This window comes from Bos taurus, chromosome 27 (assembly GCF_002263795.3).
Source record: "Bos taurus isolate L1 Dominette 01449 registration number 42190680 breed Hereford chromosome 27, ARS-UCD2.0, whole genome shotgun sequence".
NCBI lineage: Eukaryota > Metazoa > Chordata > Mammalia > Artiodactyla > Bovidae > Bos > Bos taurus.
In genome coordinates, this window is record NC_037354.1 from 29,117,615 (window position 1) to 29,140,631 (window position 23,017).

At 44.4% G+C, this 23,017-nt stretch overlaps 1 protein-coding gene across 1 annotated transcript in view; it reads right to left on the reverse strand.

Moving 5' to 3' along the window:
* Positions 1-2,476: 2,476 nt before the first annotated feature.
* FUT10 (fucosyltransferase 10) overlaps positions 2,477-23,017 on the reverse strand; it is a 68,648-nt gene continuing 48,107 nt past the window's right edge. Inside the window, 3 exon segments of the mRNA NM_182987.1 lie at positions 2,477-2,701; positions 11,129-11,900; positions 11,902-11,965. Of these exon segments, the coding sequence (NP_892032.1) occupies positions 2,477-2,701; positions 11,129-11,900; positions 11,902-11,965 (1,061 nt within the window).

Genomic DNA, 23,017 nt, shown 5'->3' on the forward strand with positions numbered 1-23,017 from the left:
TGTCAAACTGAGAGAAGCAAATCAGACAGAGAAAGAGAAACATCATATGCTATCTCTTATATGAGGCATCTAAAAAGAACTTTTACAAATGAAGTTGTTTCATTTGAAAGCTGAAGTTTTATTGTTGGCAACAAAGTCTATCAAGCCTCTTAAAGTGACAGGCTCACTACATTCCCCTGAAGATGACTGACAAAATCCATCACTGAACAACCACAGCTTGCCAGACGTTCTTTTAAGCAAAAACGGTTTTCCATGGAAAAGTTCAGTTCACAATTCGAACAATCACACAAGTGCTTCTCTTTGAGATTCCTGTTGTGTGTGTTGGTGCACAGCAAATATGTATAAACATACGCCCCATTTTGTCACACAGAATATTAAAAAGACATATACTCAAAGGTCAAGGTTTTATAAAATTAGTCAGTTTTATTACTTCATCAAGAACACCATTAAGAAACTTGCTCTATCGTAGTTTACTCTGTATATATGAGAAGCGATTTATGTAAGGCTCCTGGGATAATGCCCTTGCTTTAAAACCATTAATGTCACTTGCTACCTACATTGATGGTCTCTGAAATCTTTAACTACCTACTCAATCAGTTTTGTTTTTTTTTAAATTAAGGATTTTATAACAGTAAAGTTCTAAGTATTCCTAATGGCCTATCGGGGCTGGCTATATAACCTCCCAAGCTTATTTACTGATTTATTTATTTGTCTGTTTTAAAGTATCTATTTATTTATTTTTACTTTTTGGCTGCGTGGCACATAGGACCAGGGATTGAGCCTGCACCCTTTGCATTGGAAGTGCGGAGCTGAACCACTGGGCCACCAGGGAAGTTCAAGAACACAAGCTTATTTAATTATCACAACTGCACAGACAGCAAACATGAGATGTGAGCAAACCCAAGCTATAAAAGACCAAGTAACTTGGCCAAGGTAATAAAGATGGCACATCGAAGAGGGGGGACTATAACCAGGTTTTTATTCCTCTAGAGTCACAGCTCATCATTCCATATTCCCTCTGAGTTTCTCAAGCATTTTCATTTCTGTAATTAGAAGGAACTAAAGATCTATGATGTTAGAATTATGTGTTCTTAGGCACAAAAATGAAAGCCCAGGGTGGTCAAGAGCTTTGTTCAAAATCATATTTAGTTAATGGCAGAGCTGGGATGGAAAGAAAAAGCTGGGCAGTCCTAGGTGAGAAGCCCTGTAACGCCTCTTGCCTCTAAAAGAATGTTCTGGTTTCATCCTTATTTCTCTGGCATAGCCAGAGACAGACCTGCGAACAGGAGATGCCCTTGGCAGGCACCAAAAGACACCGGCCTGCGATAAATGGGCAGCTGGTGCCAAGGGTGCCTTCCTCAGCTTCCTCCTCGTACCACGTCAGGCACGTGAGTACCAGGACCCTTCCTGTCCTCTGCAGCTTACGTCTTTCCACTACAAAGCCAGCACACGGCAAGTGGCAACAGGCTCAAGAGTCATCTAGAAGACTTCCCAGGCTCCCAAGAAAAGAGAAGGGGAGCTTGTGTTTTCTTCCGCAGAAGCTCCAGACAAGACAGTTGAAACTCCTCTGTGACAGGGTCAGAAATGAAGGGGGATGCTCCCAAAACGAAGGGCTGCGCATCAGCTTCCACACCACAGGAGTTCTAGCAGGCACGCGCTCTCACCACGATCCAAACACACAGACCATCCAGCCCAGCTCATAGGATTCGAGGTACTATTCTGCTCAGTGGAACATGGGACCTCAGGGAACAACTCATCGCTCAAAACATCCAAGGAGGAGGCATGACTTCACGAGAGGAACAGGGGAGGATACGGGGCAAAGTGATGATAAGAAAGGCGGGAGGGGTGGCTGAGAGCATGGGGGAGACAGAGACGCACTACGTACTGCAGACTTGAAGCAACGGCGGATCAATGTCACGCAGCCTTCATGACACACTCACGCCCCTGGCAATCAACAGATGGCACCTCTCACTGCCAAGTTCTAATGCATTTCCTGTTCAGGCTCAGCGTCAGGACACCGGGCTTGCCAAATACCCACTAATGCAGACAGCGAGGGGAGTGGAAGAACCCGCGGCTATACACCTCTCCCTTCTTTGCAGGACCTCGTTCCTCGCAGCAAGGAAAACATTCACTCTGCAGCGGGTGAATTTCCACACAGGACGGCAAGGACACGCGTCTAGACGTGCGCTCTGAAGGTGACTAGTATTTGGTAAGAAATGTTAAGCTCATTCAGGTTTTTCCATAAGATGGTATGGAAAAACCTAAAGAAACTTTTTGGCTAACCCAATACTTGCTTTTTTTTTTAGTATAAAAAATAGAGAAGCGACCTCTAAGGGTAATTCATATCTATCATTGGACAGAGCTCACTTGAGTACTGCAGCCATTTATTCTCATCCTAATGGATCGTCAACAGAGCAGCTATTATATTCAAACAGCAAGGCAACCTAGAAAGTAAAACCCTACTACTTTTTGGATATTAGTCCTTGAATACTAGGGCCCAAAACTCTTGAGTTGAAAAGTTTTGATTCCTATCGACCAGCCACCTGAGTGCCCGGGCTTCTTTCTTGGATTGCTGGAAGCTTGGTATCCACATCTCTCGCAAAGAGCGCCGACGTGGGACCAGGGGTGAGAAAGCGAACACTGTAGGCTCTGGACAGCTCAGGTGGGTAACGTCTGCCTGCCATCTTTTGGGTGGTAAGCCCTGCATTGAGAGAAAGAGGGAAAAATGAAAAATGTAAGTTAGCACAAGTCTCATGCTCCGTAAGTGCCTAAAGCAAGTACCTTCACTCCATGGAGTCTCCATAGTCACACTCCTGAAGAGTTAAAAGGAGAAAGAAAGTATCTAACATTTATTGAGAATATCCTGTGCACCAGATGGGCTTCCCAGGTGGCTCAGTGGTAAAGAATTAGCCTGCCAATGCAGGAGATTCAGGAGGCGTGGGTTCAATCCGTGGGTTGGGAAGATCCCCCGGAAGAAGAAATGGTAACCCACTCCAGTACTCTTGCCTGAGAAATCCCATGGACAGAGAGGCCTGGGGGGCTACAGTCTATGGAGTCTCAAAGAGTCAGACACGACAGTGACTGAGTGCACAGAACACACATGCATTAGATACTCTGCTCAGTGGGCTTCACAGACTGTCTCATTCAATCCTTCAATCCATTCACGCCAAAGTACATCCTTATGGAATTTTAGAACACAGAAGAAAAGGAAGAGACTTTACAAACTCCCTAAGAGGAAAAGATCAATTCGGAAGGTCAGAAGTTAGGATGGTTTTGGATTTCTGGACAGTAACACTAGAAGTTAAAAAGCAGTGGTGAAATTCATTGATGAGTATTAACACTAGGAAGTACAACTTCAAGGAGAAAAAGAAAAGTTGCATAGCCTCAAAATATCTCCACCCATATGTTTACTAATTATTGTGGTGGTTTCAACATATGTCGAGGGACTTCCCTGGTGGTCCAGCGGCTAAGACTCCATTCTCCCAATGCAAGAGACTTGGGTTCAATTCCTGGTCAGGGAACTAGATCCCACTTGCCATAACTAAAAATCCTGCATGCTGCAATGAAGATCAAAGACCCCACATGCAGCAACTACGACCCAGTGCAGCCAAATAATTAATTAATTAAAAATATATATATATATATCCTCAAATTAGTTTATATTCCTCCCACAAGGAGGCGAAGCTTAATTCCCTTCTCTTTGACTGTGGGCTGGATTTACTGACTCGCTCAGTGGAAAAAGAAAATTAGTAACTTCACAGAGGGAAAACCTAGCAGACAGCACCTTAGGCAGGTGATCAAAGAGAGCATCACCAGTAACACATCATGCTGATATCACTCATCCCCTGATATGATGCAATGAGAAGGTCCTTTTCACCTCTGTGCTCTTATTCCGCCAAATCCAAAACCCAAGTCTCAACATGAGAAAACATCAGAGAAACTCTACAGAGGAACATTCTGCAGAATACTGACCGATCTTCTTCAAAAATGTCAGTTATTAAAAAACAAGAAAGATGGCACAACTGTCACAACTGAAGGCATCTGAGGCGACATGAGGAGCAACTACAATCTGGCATCCTGGATCCGATCCTGAACAGACAAGGGATGTGAGTGGAGAAGCTGGAGAAATAGGACTCAAGTCTGTATTGCAGCTCATTGCAGTATTAACAGTCAACATTGGTTTCTCAGTGCTGACAAATGTGCATGGTTAGATAAAATATTAACATTAGAACAGAATTCTGGCACTCTGCACTATCTTTGCAACCCTTCTATCAACCCGTAATCCTTTCAAAAGTTGACAAAAAAAATTTAAAGAAAGCCAATAACAAACTGCCTTCAAAATTCTGAACAAAAAAAACAAAAACAAAACTAATGTCCATTTTAGTAGTTTACATTCAGCTAAACTATAGTTTAAATGTTAGAATCAAATAAAGACATTTCAGACATCCCCCATACACCCTTTGTCAAGAAGCTATATGAGGGTCAGTTCAGTTCAGTTGCTCAGTCGTGTCCGACTCTTTGTGACCCCATGGACTGCAGCACACCAGGCTTCCCAGTCCATCACCAACTCCCGGAGCTTGCTCAAACTCATGTCCATCAAATCGGTGATGCCATCCAAACATCTCATCCTCTGTCATCCCCTTCTCCTCCTGCCTTCAATCTTTCCCAGCATCACAGTCTCTTCCAATAAGTCAGTTCTACACATCAGGTGGCCAAAGTATTGGCACTTCAGCTTCAGCATCAGTCCTTCCAATGAATATTCAGGACTGATTTCCTTTACAATTGACTGGTTCGATCTCCTTGCAGTCCAAGGAACTGTCAAGAGTCTTCTCCAACACCACAGTTTAAAAGCATCAATTCTTCGTCACTCAGCTTTCTTTATAGTCCAACTCACACATCCATGCATGACTACTGGAAAAACCATAGCTTTGACTAGATGGATTTTTGTTAACAAAGTAATGTCTCTGCTTTTTAATATGCTGTCTAGGTTGGTCATAGCTTTTCTTCCAAGGAGCAAGAGTCTTTTAATTCATGGCTGCAGTCACCATCTGCAGTGATTTTGGAGCCCCCAAAAATAAAGTCTCTGTTTCCATTGTTCCCCATCTATTTGCCATGAAGTGATGGGACCGGATGCCATGATCTTCGTTTTTTGAATGTTGACTTGTAAGCCAGATTTTTCACTCTCCTCTTTCACTTTCATCAAGAGGCTCTTTAGTTTTTCTTCACTTTCTGCCATAAGAGTGGTGTCATCTACATATCTGTGGTTACTGATATTTCTTCCAGCGATCTTGATTCCAGCTTGTGCTTCATCCAGCCCGGCATTTTGCACGATATACTCTGCATATCAGTTAAATAAGCAGGGTGACAATATACAGCCTTGACGTACTCCTTTCCCTATTTCCAGTCTGTTGTTCCATGTCCAGTTCTAACCGTTGTTTCTTGACTTGCATACAGATTTCTCAGGAGGCAGGTCAGGTGGTCTAGTATTCCCATCTCTTTCAGAATTTTCCACAGTTTGTTATGATCCACACAGTCAGAGGCTTTGGTGTAATCAGTAAAGCAGAAGTAGATGTTTTTCTGGAATTCTCTTGCTTTTTCGAAGATCCAACAGATGTTGGCAATTTGATCTCTGGTTCTTCTGCCTTTTCTAAATCCAGCTTGAACACCTGGAAGTTCACGGTTCATGTACTATGGAAGTCTGGCTTGGAGAATTTTGAGCATTATTTTGCTTGTGTGTGAGATCAGTGCAATTGTGCGGTAGTTTGAACATTCTTTGGCATTCCCTTTCTTTGGAATTGAAACGAAAATTACCTTTTCCAGTCCTGTGGCCACTGCTGAATTTTCCAAATTTGCTGGCATATTGAGTGCAGCACTTTGAAGCATCATCTTTTTGGATGAGGGTACAATCAACCAAATAAAAAGAAAGTTAAGAGAAAAGGATAAAAACATACAAGAAGCAGAGGTGTCAACATAAAAGAAAAAGACAGGAAAGGCAATTCCCAAAATGCTAGGGAAGGGAGATCTCAGAGTGGTCTCTACACAGTGTAGAGGGCAACCAGATGTACCTAATGTATGTCACAAGGCTCCAGGAGAGATTTATTCAACAAGATGAAATGACTTGAATGCCTGGTATAGCTGAACATCTTCAAAGGAGGTTTAAACAATCAACAAGGATTGAATTAGTTATGTAAAAGTATAAAATAAACAAACAAGAAATAAGACAGTTATTAACTCGAGGGAAACCAAAAGCTGTACAGGTAAGGAAAATAAATCATAGTATATACTACATGGTTCATTTCTACATAAGTTACATGATCATATAAACAGTGGATGTTAAAAAAAATTATGTATAAGAGCATGTTAGTTAGAAACATTGAGTAATAATCAAAACAATTTGTTAAGTATGGTGGTAAGTGGCTTCCCAGGAGGCGCCAGTGGTAAAGAACCTGCCCACCAATGCAGGAGATGCAGAAGATGGGTTCGATCCCAGAGTTGGGGAAATCCCTTGGAGGAGGGCATGGTAGCCACTCCAGTATTCTTGCCTGGGAAATCCCATGGACAGCCAGCCTGGTGGGCTTCAGTCCGTGGGGCTTCAGGGAGTCGGACACGATTGAGTACAGCACATGGCTGGTGGTAAGTGGCTGCCTTCTAGGGAAGGAGAAAAGAAAAAAGAAGTAGAAGATAGTTTTCTTTTACTAACTTTGCAGAACTAATTGATACTTTAACCTATGTACCTGTATGTCTCTTTCTTAAAATTTTTTTTTTTATCTTTTGGCCACACCACATGGCATGTGGGATCTTAGTTCCTCAACCAGGGAAAAAACCCACGCCCTCTACATTGGAAGCACAGTCTTAACAACTGAACCACCCGTGAAGTCCTAAAAAAAATTTTAATGTGAAGATATTAGAGTTGATAATAGTCAGGTTTGCAATGATTACTCTTCATCCATACCAAATTTAGAAAGCAGAGCAGAAAAACCAATCTGAAATATACTAGAGATGTTTAGCCTGTAAAAGAGATGACTTTGAGTGAGCATAAAGCTTGTTTTGAAGCATCTAAAGAGATTACAAACGGAAGAGTGAACTAACTTGTTTGGTAGAGTGTGAAGGATAGGGTTGCCTAAATTCTTTCTTCTCGATAACTACTCACAGATGGTCATGGAGTTTGGCTTCCAAGAGCCTGGAACAAGCGAAAGGATTCTTTACCAAGACAAAATTGAGCACAGAAAACCAGAACAGGAATCCAAATGGCCAACCACAAGAAAATGCTAAGACGTACAATCTGGGGAGTCTAAATACCTATCCAGGGACGCCCCTGATGGACCAGCGGCTAAGACTCTATGCTCCTGGGTTTGATCCCGGATCAAGGACTAGATGCCACGTGCCACAATTAACGGTGCCACATGCCACAGTGAAGATCCTTCTTGCATGCTGCAACTAAGACCCGGCATGGCCAAATAAACACCAACTCAAAGTTCAAAGGATTAGATGCAGGCTCAAACTTCGGGTTACTACAGCCAGAGTTCATGATTGGGGAGAGCCTGTATTTGGAGCAAGACCAGAATCAAATAAGGAGGACCCCAATCGATTACTACAAAACAGCTTTGGAAAGGCCATTTTTCATCTTTCCTGACTGATGGTCACATATGCAAAGCTGTATCTCACCGCATTAGAGTTTGAAGTGGGTAGCTAAGAAAGAGCCATAGAAGGGGAAGTCTTGGTTCAATACAAAGACCGGTATAACTGTAGAAATTTAACAAAAGATCAGATTTGCTACCCTAAAAAATGGTGAAATCACCAGCCCTGGAAATGTAACATAAATTAGCAGATGACTTGGTCGTGATATTTGAAACACCAGTTTCATCTGTACTGACCACACAATCTTCAGTGGCCTTCCCAACCCTAACCTTGCGTAACTGTCTACATGAGAAAGTCAGTAGTAATACCCTCTTTCCCTGCCTGCCCACTTGAGAGTTCTTCCAGTGGTGTAGAATAAAGTCCCATTTAAGGTGACATCATAGAGAAAAGAATCTTGTGAAATGGACTCTTTTAGCTCTAGTGTTCTTCCAGAAATGTCTCACAGTGTGACCTGAAGAAAGTGTGTCCGATAAAATAGTTATGACATGTTTCGTAGTAACTAACTTTCAGCATCCCAAATTGCCTTTCCAGCTGAAGTCCTGGGCAGAAAAACAAGCTGTTCCTAAACTACAATTAATAAATATTTTGCTTCCAAGGAGAACATGGCTCCTACTTTAACAATAAGGAAAAAGTCAGATTATCTACAAATTCATAACTCTTCTTGAGTTCGTCAGGGAACCGAGATCAAACAACAACCAAGTGAACTGAACCCCAAAGTGACATGTTCATCTCAGGCAAGATGGACACAGGCTCAATTTCACCTTTTGCAGAACACAGGAGAAGGAGGTGGCTACCACAAAGTAGGTAACAAGAAATCAACTAAAATTTTAACAAATCCTTATAGGTATGGGCTATCATGTTAGTTTAGAATAGCTCAGTTCAGTTCAGTTCAGTCGCTGAGTCATGTCCAACTTTTTGCGACCCCATGAATCGCAGCACGCCAGGTCTCCCTGTCCATCACCAACTCCTGGAGTTCACTCAGACTCAGTCCATCGAGTCAGTGATGCCATCCAGCCATCTCATCCTCTGTCGTCCCCTTCTTCTCCTGCCCCCAATCCCTCTCAGCATCAGAGTCTTTTCCAATGAGTCAACTCTTCGCATGAGGTGGCCAAAGTACTGGAGTTTCAGCTTTAGCATCATTCCTTCCAAAGAAATCCCAGGGCTGATCTCCTTCAGAATGGACTGGTTGGATCTCCTTGCAGTCCAAGGGACTCTCAAGACTCTTCTCCAACACCACAGTTCAAAAGCATCAATTCTTCGGTGCTCAGCCTTCTTCACAGTCTAACTCTCACATCCATACATGACCACTGGAAAAACCGTAGCCTTGACTAGACGGACCTTTGTTGGCAAAGTAATGTCTCTGCTTTTCAATATGCTATCTAGGTGGGTTACACCAAAAAAGAAGTCAAACTCACTCAAAAGCTCTTCTTTTTTTAAAAAATATTTATTATTTATTTGGCAACATTGGGTCTTAGTTGCATGCAGGCTCAGTAATTGGGGCACATAGGCTTAGTTGCTCCACAGAATGTGAGATCTTAGTTCCCAGACCAGGGATTGAACCCACATCCTTGGCATTGCAAGGCAGATTTTTAACCACTGAACCACCAGGGAAGTCCCCAAAGCTTTTTCCATGTACCTCCATCAGATGCCCAGGAAGAAGACTGGGGCCAGGGTAGAACACTGGAAATAGCCTCCTTCTTTGGCCCGGGGCAGAGAAGGAAATGTCAGGAAGCCCCTTCTATCTCCCCAGAACCTTCCCTTACAAAGAGAAAAAGTCTTACGACACTGAAGAAGCAGGAGCAAACCTTTTATCTTCAGATCCAAGGGATGAAAAATCTACCCCTCCCCCATGCAAAATTCACCTGTCTCATGGTCTGGGTGGAGGCTGGAAATGAATCCGGACCTAGGATCCCACCAGGATACCAGAGGTCACCCACCCCTGAAGGGACACAGAACTCTCTTCCATCCAAACCAACCACAGATACAAGGCAGAGTCTGGCTTGAAGGAGAGGCAAGAACACTGAGAAAGCTTCACTCCTGAGTTCCGGGAATGCAAAAACCTGCCTAAGCCTGACGCTGCCAAGAAAACAAAGAACCCACCCTGCCCACACCGCGAGCCTGTCGCTGAGCAACAAGCCATAGCAGTTTACTGCCGATGGAGGGGCAAGAGCAGGGAGGCCTCCTCTGTGACCCGGCAATACAGGACCTGCCAAAAGCTGAGGGTGGGGCAGAAAGGCTGAGGAAAGCAACTAGTGCCAGGTGCCACTGTAAGCACAGGTAACTTTCATAGTTAATACTGATAATATTTAATTATTGATTATTGTAATTATAAATACTGGAATAATTTGAAGCTGTAGAGCACTAAACATAACAGTAACAACACAAACCTCTCTTTTTTTTTGGCCACACCCCGTGGCATGTGGGGTCTCAGTTCCCTGACCAGGGATGGGATTTTTACCTCTGTAACGGAAGGCAGAGTCTTAAACACTGGACTACCAGAGAAGTTCTGCAAACCCAAATTTAGGTCAGCTCTTGAGGTGGCGCTAGTGGTAAAGAACCTGCTTGCCAATGCAGGAGACACGGGTTTGATCCGTGGGTCAGAAAGATCCCCTGGAGGCAGGCACAGCAACCCACTCCAGTAATCTTGCCTGGAGAATCCCATGGACAGGGGAGCCTGGCCTATGGCCCACAGGGTCACAAAGGGCCGGACACAACTGAAGCGATTCGGCACCGGACTAGACCAACTCAACTGGCGTGAGATTCTCATAGGAGCACGAACCCTACTGCGAACTGCACCTGCGAGGGATCTAGGCTGGGTGCTCCTTATAAGAATCTAATGCTGATGATCTGAGGTGGAGCTGAAGCAGCGCTGCTAGCCCTGCGGAGTGGCTGCCACTGTCTCCTGTCACCCTGAGATGTTTTCCAGTTGCAGGAAAACAAGCTCATGGCTCCCCCTGGTTCTGCATTATGCTGAGTCGTATGATTATTTCATTATATATTACAATGCAATAATAATTGCAATAAAGTGCACGATAAATATAATGCACTTGAGTCTTCCCAAAACATTCCCCTCACTGTCCCCTGGTCCATGGAAAAACTGTCTTCCATGAAACTGGTCTCTGGTGCAAAAAGGCTGGGGACCACTGGGCTGAAGGACTGAAAATGTGGATGAGATTCAGAACTTGCCATTTTTTAAATTTTTTTGGCCTTCATGCCTCCCCTGCAGCTTCCGTGCATCACTGCCCAGCACCTGTAGTGTGGTAACCTCCAGAAGAAACAATAAAGAAGAATTTAAAGCCTTCAGGACAGACTAGTAAACTTCATGGCAGTCCTCAAATAGAAATGAAATATCCATCCTTCCTGCAGAGCCTGGCCTCTCTGATAAGAGTGAGGACCAGCGATGGGGCAGCTGCAACAGAAGAACGGGGAGCTGCAGAGAACGTCAAGATGGCCATCCCAGCACCTCTCTGCCAAACCTGGACCTGCTTACCTTCTCCTGGAGCCTAATGTTATCCCACACCTTGGTGCACACCATACACTCAAACGCGTCGATGTAGTTGTCCTGCTTAACGTCCTGCACCCCCCACTTCCGTTCCCTGAGCGCGGTGAGAAGTCGCTGATTTGAGATCTCGCCCTTCAGCTTCCATTCTATGTAGGCCTGGTAGCGTCTGTCATCCCGATCCAGCGCTCTGATGTAGCTCGCCAGCTCTCTAGGGTGAGAAAATTCTGATACCAAGATAGCACTTCTATTGCTTGGAAGCCAGTCTGCGATGCTGGGGGATCCGTAATACACAGGGACGACCCCCAGCTTCAGAGGTCTCCAGAGCTTCTCAGTGATGTAGTCGTCGCACACCGCATTCTCAAAAGCAAGGATAAACTTATACTGGGCGAGGATCCTGAAAAAGCCATCGGCGTCCATCGAGGCTGGGTTGCTCAACTGTGGAGGGAGAGCTTTGTTTCGCAGACACTCGCCGTAGGAATCGACCTCAATGTATGTCATCAGCTCTCGAACGTAACTGTCCCTGTCTGAGGGCGGGTCACAGTCGGACTGTACGTACACCAGCGGGGCGAGGCTCTTCCGGAGGTGGTTTTTGGACCGCAAGGGGACCAGGTATCGGAGTGACGTCAGGACTTCCGTGCCCTCCAAGTACTGGGTGGTTAGTGGCAGGTGGGAGTGCCGGCTGAAGGTGGCGGTGTAGTTGAACAAGGTGATGACTGGCTGGTGAAAGAGCTTATAATTATTTTTTGGAGACTCTTCGTGGAAAAAGGGCCCAGTCATGATGGGCTTTCCGAGGCAGAGGTAAGCTATCTATGCTAAAGTCAGTACCTAGGAGAAAAAAAGACAATGTTAGTATGTCCAAAAGAACTCTGGTGTTTCAGTTTGAGTCCACCTGGGAAGAGCTTGAGGCTATAAATAAGAAGCCTGTTACAGTGCCTGCAAAATGCCTGGCAGTTAGACTTCCCTAGTGGTGCAGTGGATAAGAATCCCCACCTGCCCATGCATGGGACATGGGATCCATCCCTGGTCCGGAAAGATCCCACATGGCGTGAAGCATGTAACCCACACGTCACAAATACTGAGCCTGAGCTCTAGAACCTGGGAGCCACAACTCCTGAAGCCCCAGTGCCCCAGAGCCTGTGCACCCCGACAAGAGAAGCCACTGCAATGAGAAGCCCACACATCCCAACTACAGAGTAGCCTATGCTCACTGCAACCAGAGAAAAGCCCACACATAGCAACAAAGACCCAGAGCAGCCAAAAATAAATACATAAATAAACAGTTTTTTAAATGCCCAACAGTCAAAATCATGAAGCTTTCAACCTCAGTTCAGTTAAGTCACTCAGTAGTGTCCAACTCTTTGGGACCCCATGAATCGTAGCACACCAGGCCTCCCTGTCCATCACCATCTCCCGGAGTTCACTCAAACTCATGTCCATTGAGTCAGTGATGCCATCCAGCCATCTCATCCTCTGCCTTCCCCTTTTCCTCCTGCCCCCAATCTCTCCCAGCGTCAGAGTCTTTTCCTAGAAACTGCTTATAGGGAGGGTCACCAAGGAAAGGGACCCTCCCTCTCATTTTATGAAAAGAGAAATGGGAGTAAGTGTCTAGCCTGGTTCTAAAGCATTTATTCCACTGCCTCCTGCAACTGGCTTTTTCTTTCCAGAGGCATTACCCAAAGAGGGAAAGAGAAATGAAGAGAGAGACCATTCTTAGAAAAGAAAAAGGAAGCCAAAAAGGGGAAAGCAAACCAGTTTGGCAGATTGATTAAATGGAAAAGAAAAAAAAGGAAATTATGCAAAAGTAGCCAGAACAAATACACGGGATAGGTTTTTTTTAAATCCAAAATGATCGATTTTCAACAAAGTGCAGTGAATCAGTCTTAGTCAAAATGGTAGATAAGAGGCTTTTAAAGACTAAAGAGCTGATAATAGCACTATGTTACAGATTGCTGAAGGATGGACGTGAAATAACAAGCACATCATGAAATAAAGAAGGCATAACAGGATTATAACTGTGAGTGATTCTAGCTTCCAGAGGATTAATTGGGGGAAAACTTTGAAACATGATAATGTGCAGACAGAAATGATGGATGTGGTAAACCATTGTTTCCTGACTGTGGGTGGAGACCCAATCAGGAAGAAGTAACTTCCATAACTGAGAAAGAAGAATTAAGACAATATCACAATACATAACAAAATTTCTAAGGTGTTCCAGACACTGGTGATGTTTTGGCCCAGTGACTTGATTTTTTTTTAATGCAAGAAAATGGTATACACACACACACAAAAAATCCATCTTCTAGCATCCACTGGGGAAAAAACACACCAAATAAATTCTTCCAGAAAAATGAGACCTATTCTCTGGTAGAATTCATAAAAATAAATTATGTAATGCCAGTGCACACCCTCTCAAATAAACACATACTCTTTGGTACAAACAGTACATCAGTGAGAAATCAATTAATCAAGAGAGGCTTTTAAACAATTAAAGATCAAAGAAGTTTATGCTGGACAACATATACTGAGCCCCAGAGAAACTGCTGAGGGTTATGTGTTACTGTCTTGATAACAGGCTTTTATTCTCAATGAGGAGGAATGAAAGACCACCATCGAAAAATGGTCATATCTTGGTTTTCTTGGCATTTACTACACAAGTCCTTTAGAAGCAAAAAGAATACTCAGGGGACTTCCCTGGTGGTCCAGTGGTTAAGAATCCACCTTCCAGTGCAGGGCACTCAGATCCATCCCTGGTTGGGGAAGTAAGATCCCACAGGCAGCAGGGCAACTGAGCCCTTGCTGCAACTACTGAGCCCAAGCACCGCAACTAGAGAGGAGTCCACGTGACATGACTAAGACCCGATGCAAATAAATAAATAAAGAGAATACTCACACACGCCTGAACCGTAATGGCACGTAAAGCCGGATGGTCAGCAATGGGTAACAGACAAACATCGGACACGAAAGAGAGCTTGAGAAGAAAGGCAATTTACTGCATTGAACTGGCAGCTGCTCACAAAGGTTCTAAGTCGGTCAAGTGGCCAATGATGGGCACTAAGCCCATAAATTTGAGTTAGAACATAAAGCTTCCACAGAAGGCAGAGCAGAAAATCAAGGGCATTTTCCTGGGAGAGGAAGATCCAGACTCTAATCCATAGGCACAGAGGGCAGGGATCCAGATGTACAATTAGAGGCTGGAGGCGATATGGTTAAGATGAAAGCGGGTCTAGAGTTAATGATCAGGCACAAGTGCTCTGAGTGAGGGACTCAGACACCAGGGACCGTCCGCTGCTGGGACCTGGCACACGGGTGACTCTTAATCGCCTCACCCTGCAGTCACCATGGCAAAGATCCAAACTGCAGAGCGAGGAAGCAGAGGGCACAAGGAGTGCTTCAGAGCATGGAGGGGCCTGACTCTCATCGCTGCTTGTGGCATCTGTAAAGTACAAGAGGAAGGAAACACGTTGAGACCTCGTCACAGCCAATATCGAAGTCTGTGTGTTGGTAATAAGAATGAGACTTATTCTTATGAAACCGGAACCAGTTATAATGAGCTTTTCATTCATTTTAACTAGGAGGTGAGGGCTTCCAGGCTCATTATACCTTGCATTATACCACACACACACACACACACACCACATTGAGATAAGTTGTTTTTTTTTTTTATCAGATTCTTCCTAACTACAATTCTCTGAGGAAGATTAAAAAATATATGTCATCTTGCCCAGCAAGCTCCTCCCCTAAACTTACAGCTTATCGTTGTAAACACTCTAGAATTCTTAAGTTACAACCATAACAAACCTAAAATACTTCTCTGAGGATATTACAACCGACGATGCGAGTGACGGTATTGAGCAATTTCTAAAAAGTACTTGGATGTGGGTTCGGCTCCCCAGGTGGCGATAGTGGTAAAGAACCTGCCTGCCAATGCAGGAAACCTAAGAGACTCAGGTTCGATCCCTGGGTAGGGAAGATCCGCTGGAGGAGGGCATGGCAATCCACTCCAGTACTCTTTCCTGGAGAATCCTATGGACAGAGGAGCCTGGCAGGCTACAGTCCATGGAGTCACAAGAGTCAGATATGACTGAAGCAACTTAGCAGGCACACATGTACTGGATGTGGGTCAGGAAACAGCTGAGTTATTTAGCTCTCTCTGATGCCAGGGCAACGCACACTGTAACAAGAGTCAGAACTGGGGTATTTAAAGAAAAGAAAATCAATTGATCCATGATAAATCTATACAAATGTGACTAACTTGCATGTGACTGGTTCAGTTTTGTACAGCCATGTTCACTGGCTCTTACAGGTAACAACTTCGGATTCAAACTTCCTTTTCTCTGGGTTATTTTGTGTTTCCTGAATACTGACTAATTCATTCATCCCTTTATTAGCTGACAAACAGATCTTCAGCACTAAAGTGCCCCTTGTAAAGGAAATCACAATGAGAAGCACAAAAGGAATACAATTCTTGCTGGCAAATGGTGCTTCAGCCTCAGACAGGAAGGGGAGGCAGACACCCGCCACAGCACGGACGAACCTTGGGGACATTGTGCTGAGTTCAGTGATGTAAGTCAGTTACCAAAAAAAAAAAAAAAAATACTGTGTGATTCCTCTTATCTGAGGTCCCTAGAATAGTCAAATCCATAGTCAAATCCAAATGGTGCTAGGATGCTGATGATGGGAACTGAATCTGCAAAGGCAGAGAAGCCAAGTGACCATCCTTTATGAAATGTTTATGTGCTCTCTTTCTTCTTCAGGGCCATATACTCTTATTATTCCCACACAAACTGGGAAAAGCAGGAGGCAACACATGTTACTAACCCCACTCTATGAAGAAAGTTTGGTTTGAGTTGTGTATCTGAAGTTAAAGATCCCTGGTGGGGACTAGAATTTTCAGACTGGCTAATGGCAAAGGACCAGAGAGACCACTGGCCCCACTACAATGCTGATGCTGTTGAATAACCGACTCTTGGCAGTCCCAAGACACTCACAGAAATATGACCCAGCTTACACCCAGTCCGCTTGGGAAGAGGCATGCCTTAACTCAGAAAAAACAAATGTTCCCACACAATGTCCCCCAAAGGTCACCTGTTTTTAAAAAAAGGACCTCTACTGTAAAATGGTATGGCCCGTAAAATGTGATCCTGCAAAAAACTCCAATAGAAGGATCTAAAATTGCAGAGGAAAACAATTTAGGCCAAGGGGCTCTTTGATAATATTATCTGCATAGTCCATGGCTAATTCATGTCACATGAATTTTCTAGACTTACCCACATGGCCCATCAGATTGTTTATTTTCTGTAAGTTTCTGAGGGTTACCTAAAAATACCGCACACACACTTCTGCAGACAGCCTGGCTCTCACCACTTCAGAGGGACTCTGGGAGAGGTCCTGACTTCCAGACCCATATTCTCCTCTCTTCTCCTGCCATCTCTCTCTATGAGTCTGCTTACCTGACCGTTACATCAATTCTACATCATGTAGCCCAGCAGTCCCCAATCTTTTTGACACTGGGCGAAACTGGTTTCCTGGAAGATACTGACCGCTGGGCAGGGACTAGTTTTCTGGAAGACAATTTCTCCATGGATTGGGGAAGGGGGGTGGTTTGGGGATGATCCTGTTCAGGAGTGCATGACCTAAGGCCCTCACATGCGCAGTTCACAGTAGCTGAGCAGACAGGAGGTGATAATGCAAATGATGGGGAGTGGCTGTAAATACAGAGGAAGCTTCACTCGCCAGCCTGCTGTTCACCTCCTGCTGCCCAGCCCAGTTCCTAACACGCCCAGGGCTTAGGGACCTCTCTTGATGATACACGTTCAGCTAGGCATCTGTGCATTCTACCTCTAAGCATGGAAATCTCTCAGACCACCCTGAACAGAACCGGTGCTGCAGGCCAGTCAATAAGTTTGCAGTCCCCTTCCTAACAGCGCAGGGCCAGAGGTAAGAGTGCAAACGAGTCCCGCCCGCCATATGCCTGAGTATTTCAAGGCTATAAATCAATCTAACAGGCTGTTAAATGTTTTGTCTTCTACCTTTACCATACACACACAACTCATGGTTTTCGTTTAAATCAAGCAAAGCCATAGTTCACACCAAACATGGATAATATCTATTCAAAATGAACATCTTTCTCTACTACAAACCACGATTCTCTTTGGGGCTTGGCAGGACATGACAAGAGGAGAAGGGAGACAACTCTTTCTCACTTGCTGACTCACCCTCACCTACTCGCTCAGACCTTGCCCTCCATTCACTCAGTTCAGTTCAGTTCAGTCGCTCAGTCGTGTCCGACTCTTTGTGACCCCATGAATCGCAGCACGCCAGGCCACCCTGTCCATCACCAACTCCCAGAGTTCACCCAGATTCACGTCCATCGAGTCAGTGATGCCATCCAGCCATCTCATCCTCTGTCGTCCCCTTCTCCTCCTGCCCCCAATCCCTCCCAGCATCAGAGTCTTTTCCAATGAGTCAACTCTTCGCATGAGGTGGCCAAAGTACTGGAGTTTCAGCTTTAGCATCAGTCCTTCCAAAGAAATCCCAGGGCTGATCTCCTTCAGAATGGACTGGTTGGATCTCCTTGCAGTCCAAGGGACTCTCAAGAGTCTTCTCCAACACCACAGTTCAAAAGCATCAATTCTGTGGTGCTCAGCCTTCTTCACAGTCCAACTCTCACATCCATACATGACCACTGGAAAAACCATAGCCTTGACTAGATGGACCTTTGTTGGCAAAGTAATGTCTCTGCTTTTGAATATGCTATCTAGGTTGGTCATAACTTTCCTTCCAAGGAGTAAGCATCTTTTAATTTCATGGCTGCAGTCACCATCTGCAGTGATTTTGGAGCCCAAAAAAATAAAGTCTGACACTGTTTCCCCATCTATTTCCCATGAAGTGATGGGACCAGATGTCATGATCTTCGTTTTCTGAATCTTGAGCTTTAAACCAACTTTTTCACTCTCCACTTTCACTTTCATCAAGAGGCTTTTTAGTTCTTCTTCACTTTCTGCCATAAGGGTGGTGTCATCTGCATAACTGAGGTGATCGGTATTTCTCCCGGCAATCTTGATTCCAGCTTGTGCTTCTTCCAGTCCAGCGTTTCTCATGATGTACTCGGCATATAAGTTAAATAAGCAGGGTGACAATATACAGCCTTGATGCACTCTTTTTCCTATTTGGAACCAGTCTGTTGTTCCATGTCCAGGTCTAACTGTTGCTTCCTGACCTGCATATAGGTTTCTCAAGAGGCCGGTCAGGTGGTCTGGTATTCCCATCTCTTTCAGAATTTTCCACAGTTTATTGTGATCCACACAGTCAAAGGCTTTGGCATAGTCAATAAAGCAGAAACAGATGTTTTTCTGGAACTCTCTTGCTTTTTCGATGATCCAGAGGATGTTGGCAATTTGATCTCTGGTTCCTCTGCCTTTTCTAAAACCAGCTTGAACATCTGGAAGTTCACGGTTCACGTATTGCTGAAGCCTGGCTTGGAGAATTCAGGACACCACAAAGGAAACACCCATTTGCTCTCCCTCCTCAGGGTCTCTCCCTCTCTGTCCTCCACTGACCAGCCCCCTCAGAAAGCACCTGAGTGTGTCGTCTGTAAGGTTTTTCCCCGGTTGAAAGAGCCCCCACCAAAACACCTCTGCCCCACCTTTCAAGTCCCTCAAAGGAAATTGCAGCTGAAGGCCAGGTTCAAGTTCAGGACTCTCAGGCTCCTCCGAGTTTCAGACTAGCAAGCAGTGGTGCCTGGACCCCTTTCCTTCCACCCTGGCTCTGTCCCACACTCTGGGGATCTTGCAAACATCGACACCGAAAATTGACCTCAACCTGCAAGGCCAAGTTCCACCACGAGTGCTCTTTTCATCACTCTTCAAGCTTGGCCAGCAGCCCCCCTTGGCCCACAGAACCCAGTTTCAGCAAAGAATCCTGCTTGTTGGTTTAGTGAGACACACCCCCCACCCCGACCCTCGACCCTCAATGTCTGAACAAGTTTCTCAATCCAAGGGCTAGTCTGCCTTTAGCAAGAATCCTGTTATGCCAGTTTAGCAAGAACCTTCCTGCCTTTGATGTCCTCTTAGTCATTTGCTCTCCGCTGACTCCTCATTCTTGCTGGCTCTCAGTCCCCAGCTGTCTTTGCTGGACTTGGAGTTGAGCTCAGTTCTATATCGAAGTCTCTCTCTTCTACTACAGTAACTCCAGTAAAATCTTCCTTGCTGTTTTTAACAAATGTCTAGTGTAGAATTTTTCTTTTTCTTTTTGGCTGTGCTGTCCAGCATGTGGGATGTTAGTTCCCAAACCTGGGGATCAAGCCCTCTGCATTGGAAGCAGGGAGTCTTAACTGCTGGACCGCCAGGGAAGTCTCTGAAATTTTTCTTTTACACTCCACACGTTTGCAGTCACCCCCGGCCATCTATCAAGCCCAGGAGCGCATACTAGCAGCCCAGTTTGATCTTGGAAGGATAAAGCAGAGAACTGCCCAGTGCAAGGTCTGGAAGTGGGCTCCACCTTGGCCTTGGGGGCAAGGAACTCTGTGATTCTGGTGTGTGTAGTGTGATGCCTCAGCCAGGAAGCATGGGCTCTGTGGGCACAGGTGAGCAAGTGACCTTGGTCTGTGGACTCTTCGCCCCACATGAAGGGGAACAGCTGAAGGAAGACCACACAGACTCTTCCTGAGCAAGTATAAACATTCCAGTATCCAAATTCACGGTGCATATGATCCTCTTCAAACATGGTTACTGGGAGGTCGGAGTTCAAGCTCTGAACTACACAGATGCCTGATGTACCTTTTCTATTCCTTAAACCAAAGATACAAAGTGAAAGTGAAAGTCGTTCAGTGGCGTCCGACTCTTTGCTACCCCATGGACTACACCATCCATGGAATTCTCCAGGCCAGAATACTGGAGTGGGTAGCCTTTCCCTTCTCCAGGGGATCTTCCCAACCCAGGGACTGAACCCAGTCTTCCGCAAGGATACAAAGTCGGACTGAAAACTTCTGAACATTGATGCCCAATACGGTTGGGGAGGAAGAGGAGCGACTGGAGGGGTGATCACTTCCCTTTAGCACTTTTCCTTAAAAATGACTCCTTTTTCAATGATTTATTCTAAAACAGGCCACTGTTGTTCCATCTCCACTGAGGTTTTTAACTCAATCTAGTTACTGATGGATCCTAAATTTATACTGTATCCAGACTGTTCCCCTAAGCTTCGACCAGATATCTAGCAGCATTCAGAAAAATTCTGCTTGGGGAGTCCAGAGACAATCACAAAGTACGGGGCTCTGACTAAATTAGCCATCTTGCTCTGAAACCTGTTCCTTTATGGGTCTTCTTTTTATCCATCAACGTCATCACCAAGGTTGGTTTAAAGCTCTTACAGTAAGCCAGGAGTTCTACCTCTGAGCATAACGCTTTATTTTTTTAAAAATAGATCTCAGGTGCACAGAATTGGAGTTATCATAACCTTTGGCACATGACACACTTTAAAAGGCCAAGGATAAAGCTACAGAAATGACATCACAGATATTTGGAATCTTAGCTCCAACACAGGACTCCAGAATACCCAGGAGCTACTGCCCAGTGTACAGCCCCAGAGATCTGAGCAGTTCCTCAAGCTTTGACAAGATGGACCAATAAATAGCTTTTTATGCTCATTTTTCCTTGGAATCCCTATGAGGAACAAAACATCATGTACGTGGAAGATTTTGCCATTTTTTAAACAATTTCCACCCAAAATGGACCCAAGGTTCTGTGCAGTTACACAGGTTACAGTCTTCCTCTCTCTTCTTGTACTCTACTGATCCTTCAACCCCTCTGTAATCAACTCCTGTAATAAATTCCTATGGTTTGAAATACCTAAGATAATCTTTATTCCTTTCAGACTATGATTAATACATAAGCCCGTTTCCAAAACTTGAGATTTCTATCTGATTACAATTTTTATTCCAAGTTTTGTCCTGAGTTTTCTCTTGGTTTCTTTCTCTTGATTTTTCTAAAAATGCTATCTTTCTTCATAATTCTACCCCCTTGTTACCACTTCCCAGGCTTCCGCTTTCCATTTTCTAAGAAAACAACCTTTCTGTTTACTCTCTTATTCCATCCGGTGAGGACGTGGAGGCAGAAAAAATGCAAGCCTTCTATTTAAGGAGAGAAAATATAAAATCAGAAGATGAGACTCCCTTTAAGAAAGGAACCCTCAAATTACTGGAAATCAAAAGCACATTCTTCATCCAGGTATGTTGAAAAGTGTCTCTCTGAGTTGCTAATAAAAATATACAGAATACTGATGACCTCAGGTCAGTTCAGTCACTCAGTCGTGTCCGACTCTTTGCAACCCCATGGACGGCAGCACTCCAGGCTTACTGATGACCTAGGTAGTACAAAGAATGATGAGGTAGAAGTGAAGGTCTTCCAGGAAACTCTACCTGACCATATTCTGTTTTATCACAAATTACAAATCATCTTTGCTGTATTTCTGGCACAATCTAAAAAAAGATAAAGACTTTCGTGTTGCTTTAATAAAATAAAAGATTTTATTAAAGAGCCTTTACCCATCAGAAATGATCACTTGTATGGCCAAAAGATATAAAAGCTAATGAAACAATGAGCAAAATATGGTTATTGTGGGAGACAGCAATAGCTCATAAATCACACCTACTGTTAATCATCTCAGCTGTAGCTAAACTTCCAGTGACCTCACTGAGTTTGTTCTCATTTCCTGCCTTGGATTAAATCATAAAGCTCAAACAACTTTTAGTTTTTGAGATAAACTATTACAATCGCTACCTCCCTGCCCCAGCTGTCTGCAATAAGCTTAACAGCCAATTTAAGTACTGGACAGTTTCTAAATCTAAGTGAAAAAAAGAAATTCAGTGTCTTTCCCAGTAATAATTAGAAGAAGTGAGGATTAAGTGCTGTGAAGACCAAGGAGAAGCCGGAGCAGAAATAACACTGTGCAGTGCAGCCAAAGCACTGCCCTCCGCCTGGGGAGACAGGAGCTGGTGTCACCAGGGCTTGTTAGCACAGCCACTTTGACAAGTTCCAGAAAGTTCTGCTCAACAGGAAACTTTCACGGCCCTAATTAGGGTTTGCCGTCTCTCTCAAGGCACGTGAGCATTTACTCTCTAATATTAAACCCACATTCAGATGTTTCTTTGCCCTACATTCTGAACCCCACTATTGAAGGCAATATACCTGGGGACAGGAGACACCACCACTAACTCAGAGAAACCCAGCCACTCCTAAAAGAGCAAGGTTTCACTGAACCCTCCTACTTGGAAGACATTAAGTTAGAAACTCTGTGGCTTCAAACATGAACCAAATAGGTCTCAGGTATCTTATGATTATAAATGTAAGTATTAAACCATTAGCTCTAATTCAACATTTCTTGTTGCTTAGTCATTCAGTTGTGTCTGACTCTTCTGTGACCCCATGGACTGCAACACGCCAGGCTCCTCTGTCCATGGGATTTCCAGGCAAGTACACTGGAGTAAATTGCCATTTCCTACTTCAGGGGACCTTCCTAATCCAGGATTGGCAGACGGGTCTCCTGCATTGGCAGATGGATTCTTTACCACTGAGCCACCAGGGAAGGCATAATTCAACATTCAGTTCAGTTCAGTCGCTCAGTTGTGTATGACTCTTTGCCACCGCATGGACTGCAGCATGCCAGACTTGCCTGTCCATCACCAACTCCCATAGCTTGCTCAAAGTCATGTCCATCGAGTCGGTGATGCCATCCAAATTCAACATAGAATAATATAAAGGCAAACAGCTAGGGCAGGAGAAAAAAAGGAATATTTACTTCTGACCGGTCAGACAGTTGAAAGCTGAATTTCTGCTAATTAACATTTTTTAAAAAATCAAGCAGGGCAGCGGCGGCGGCGTT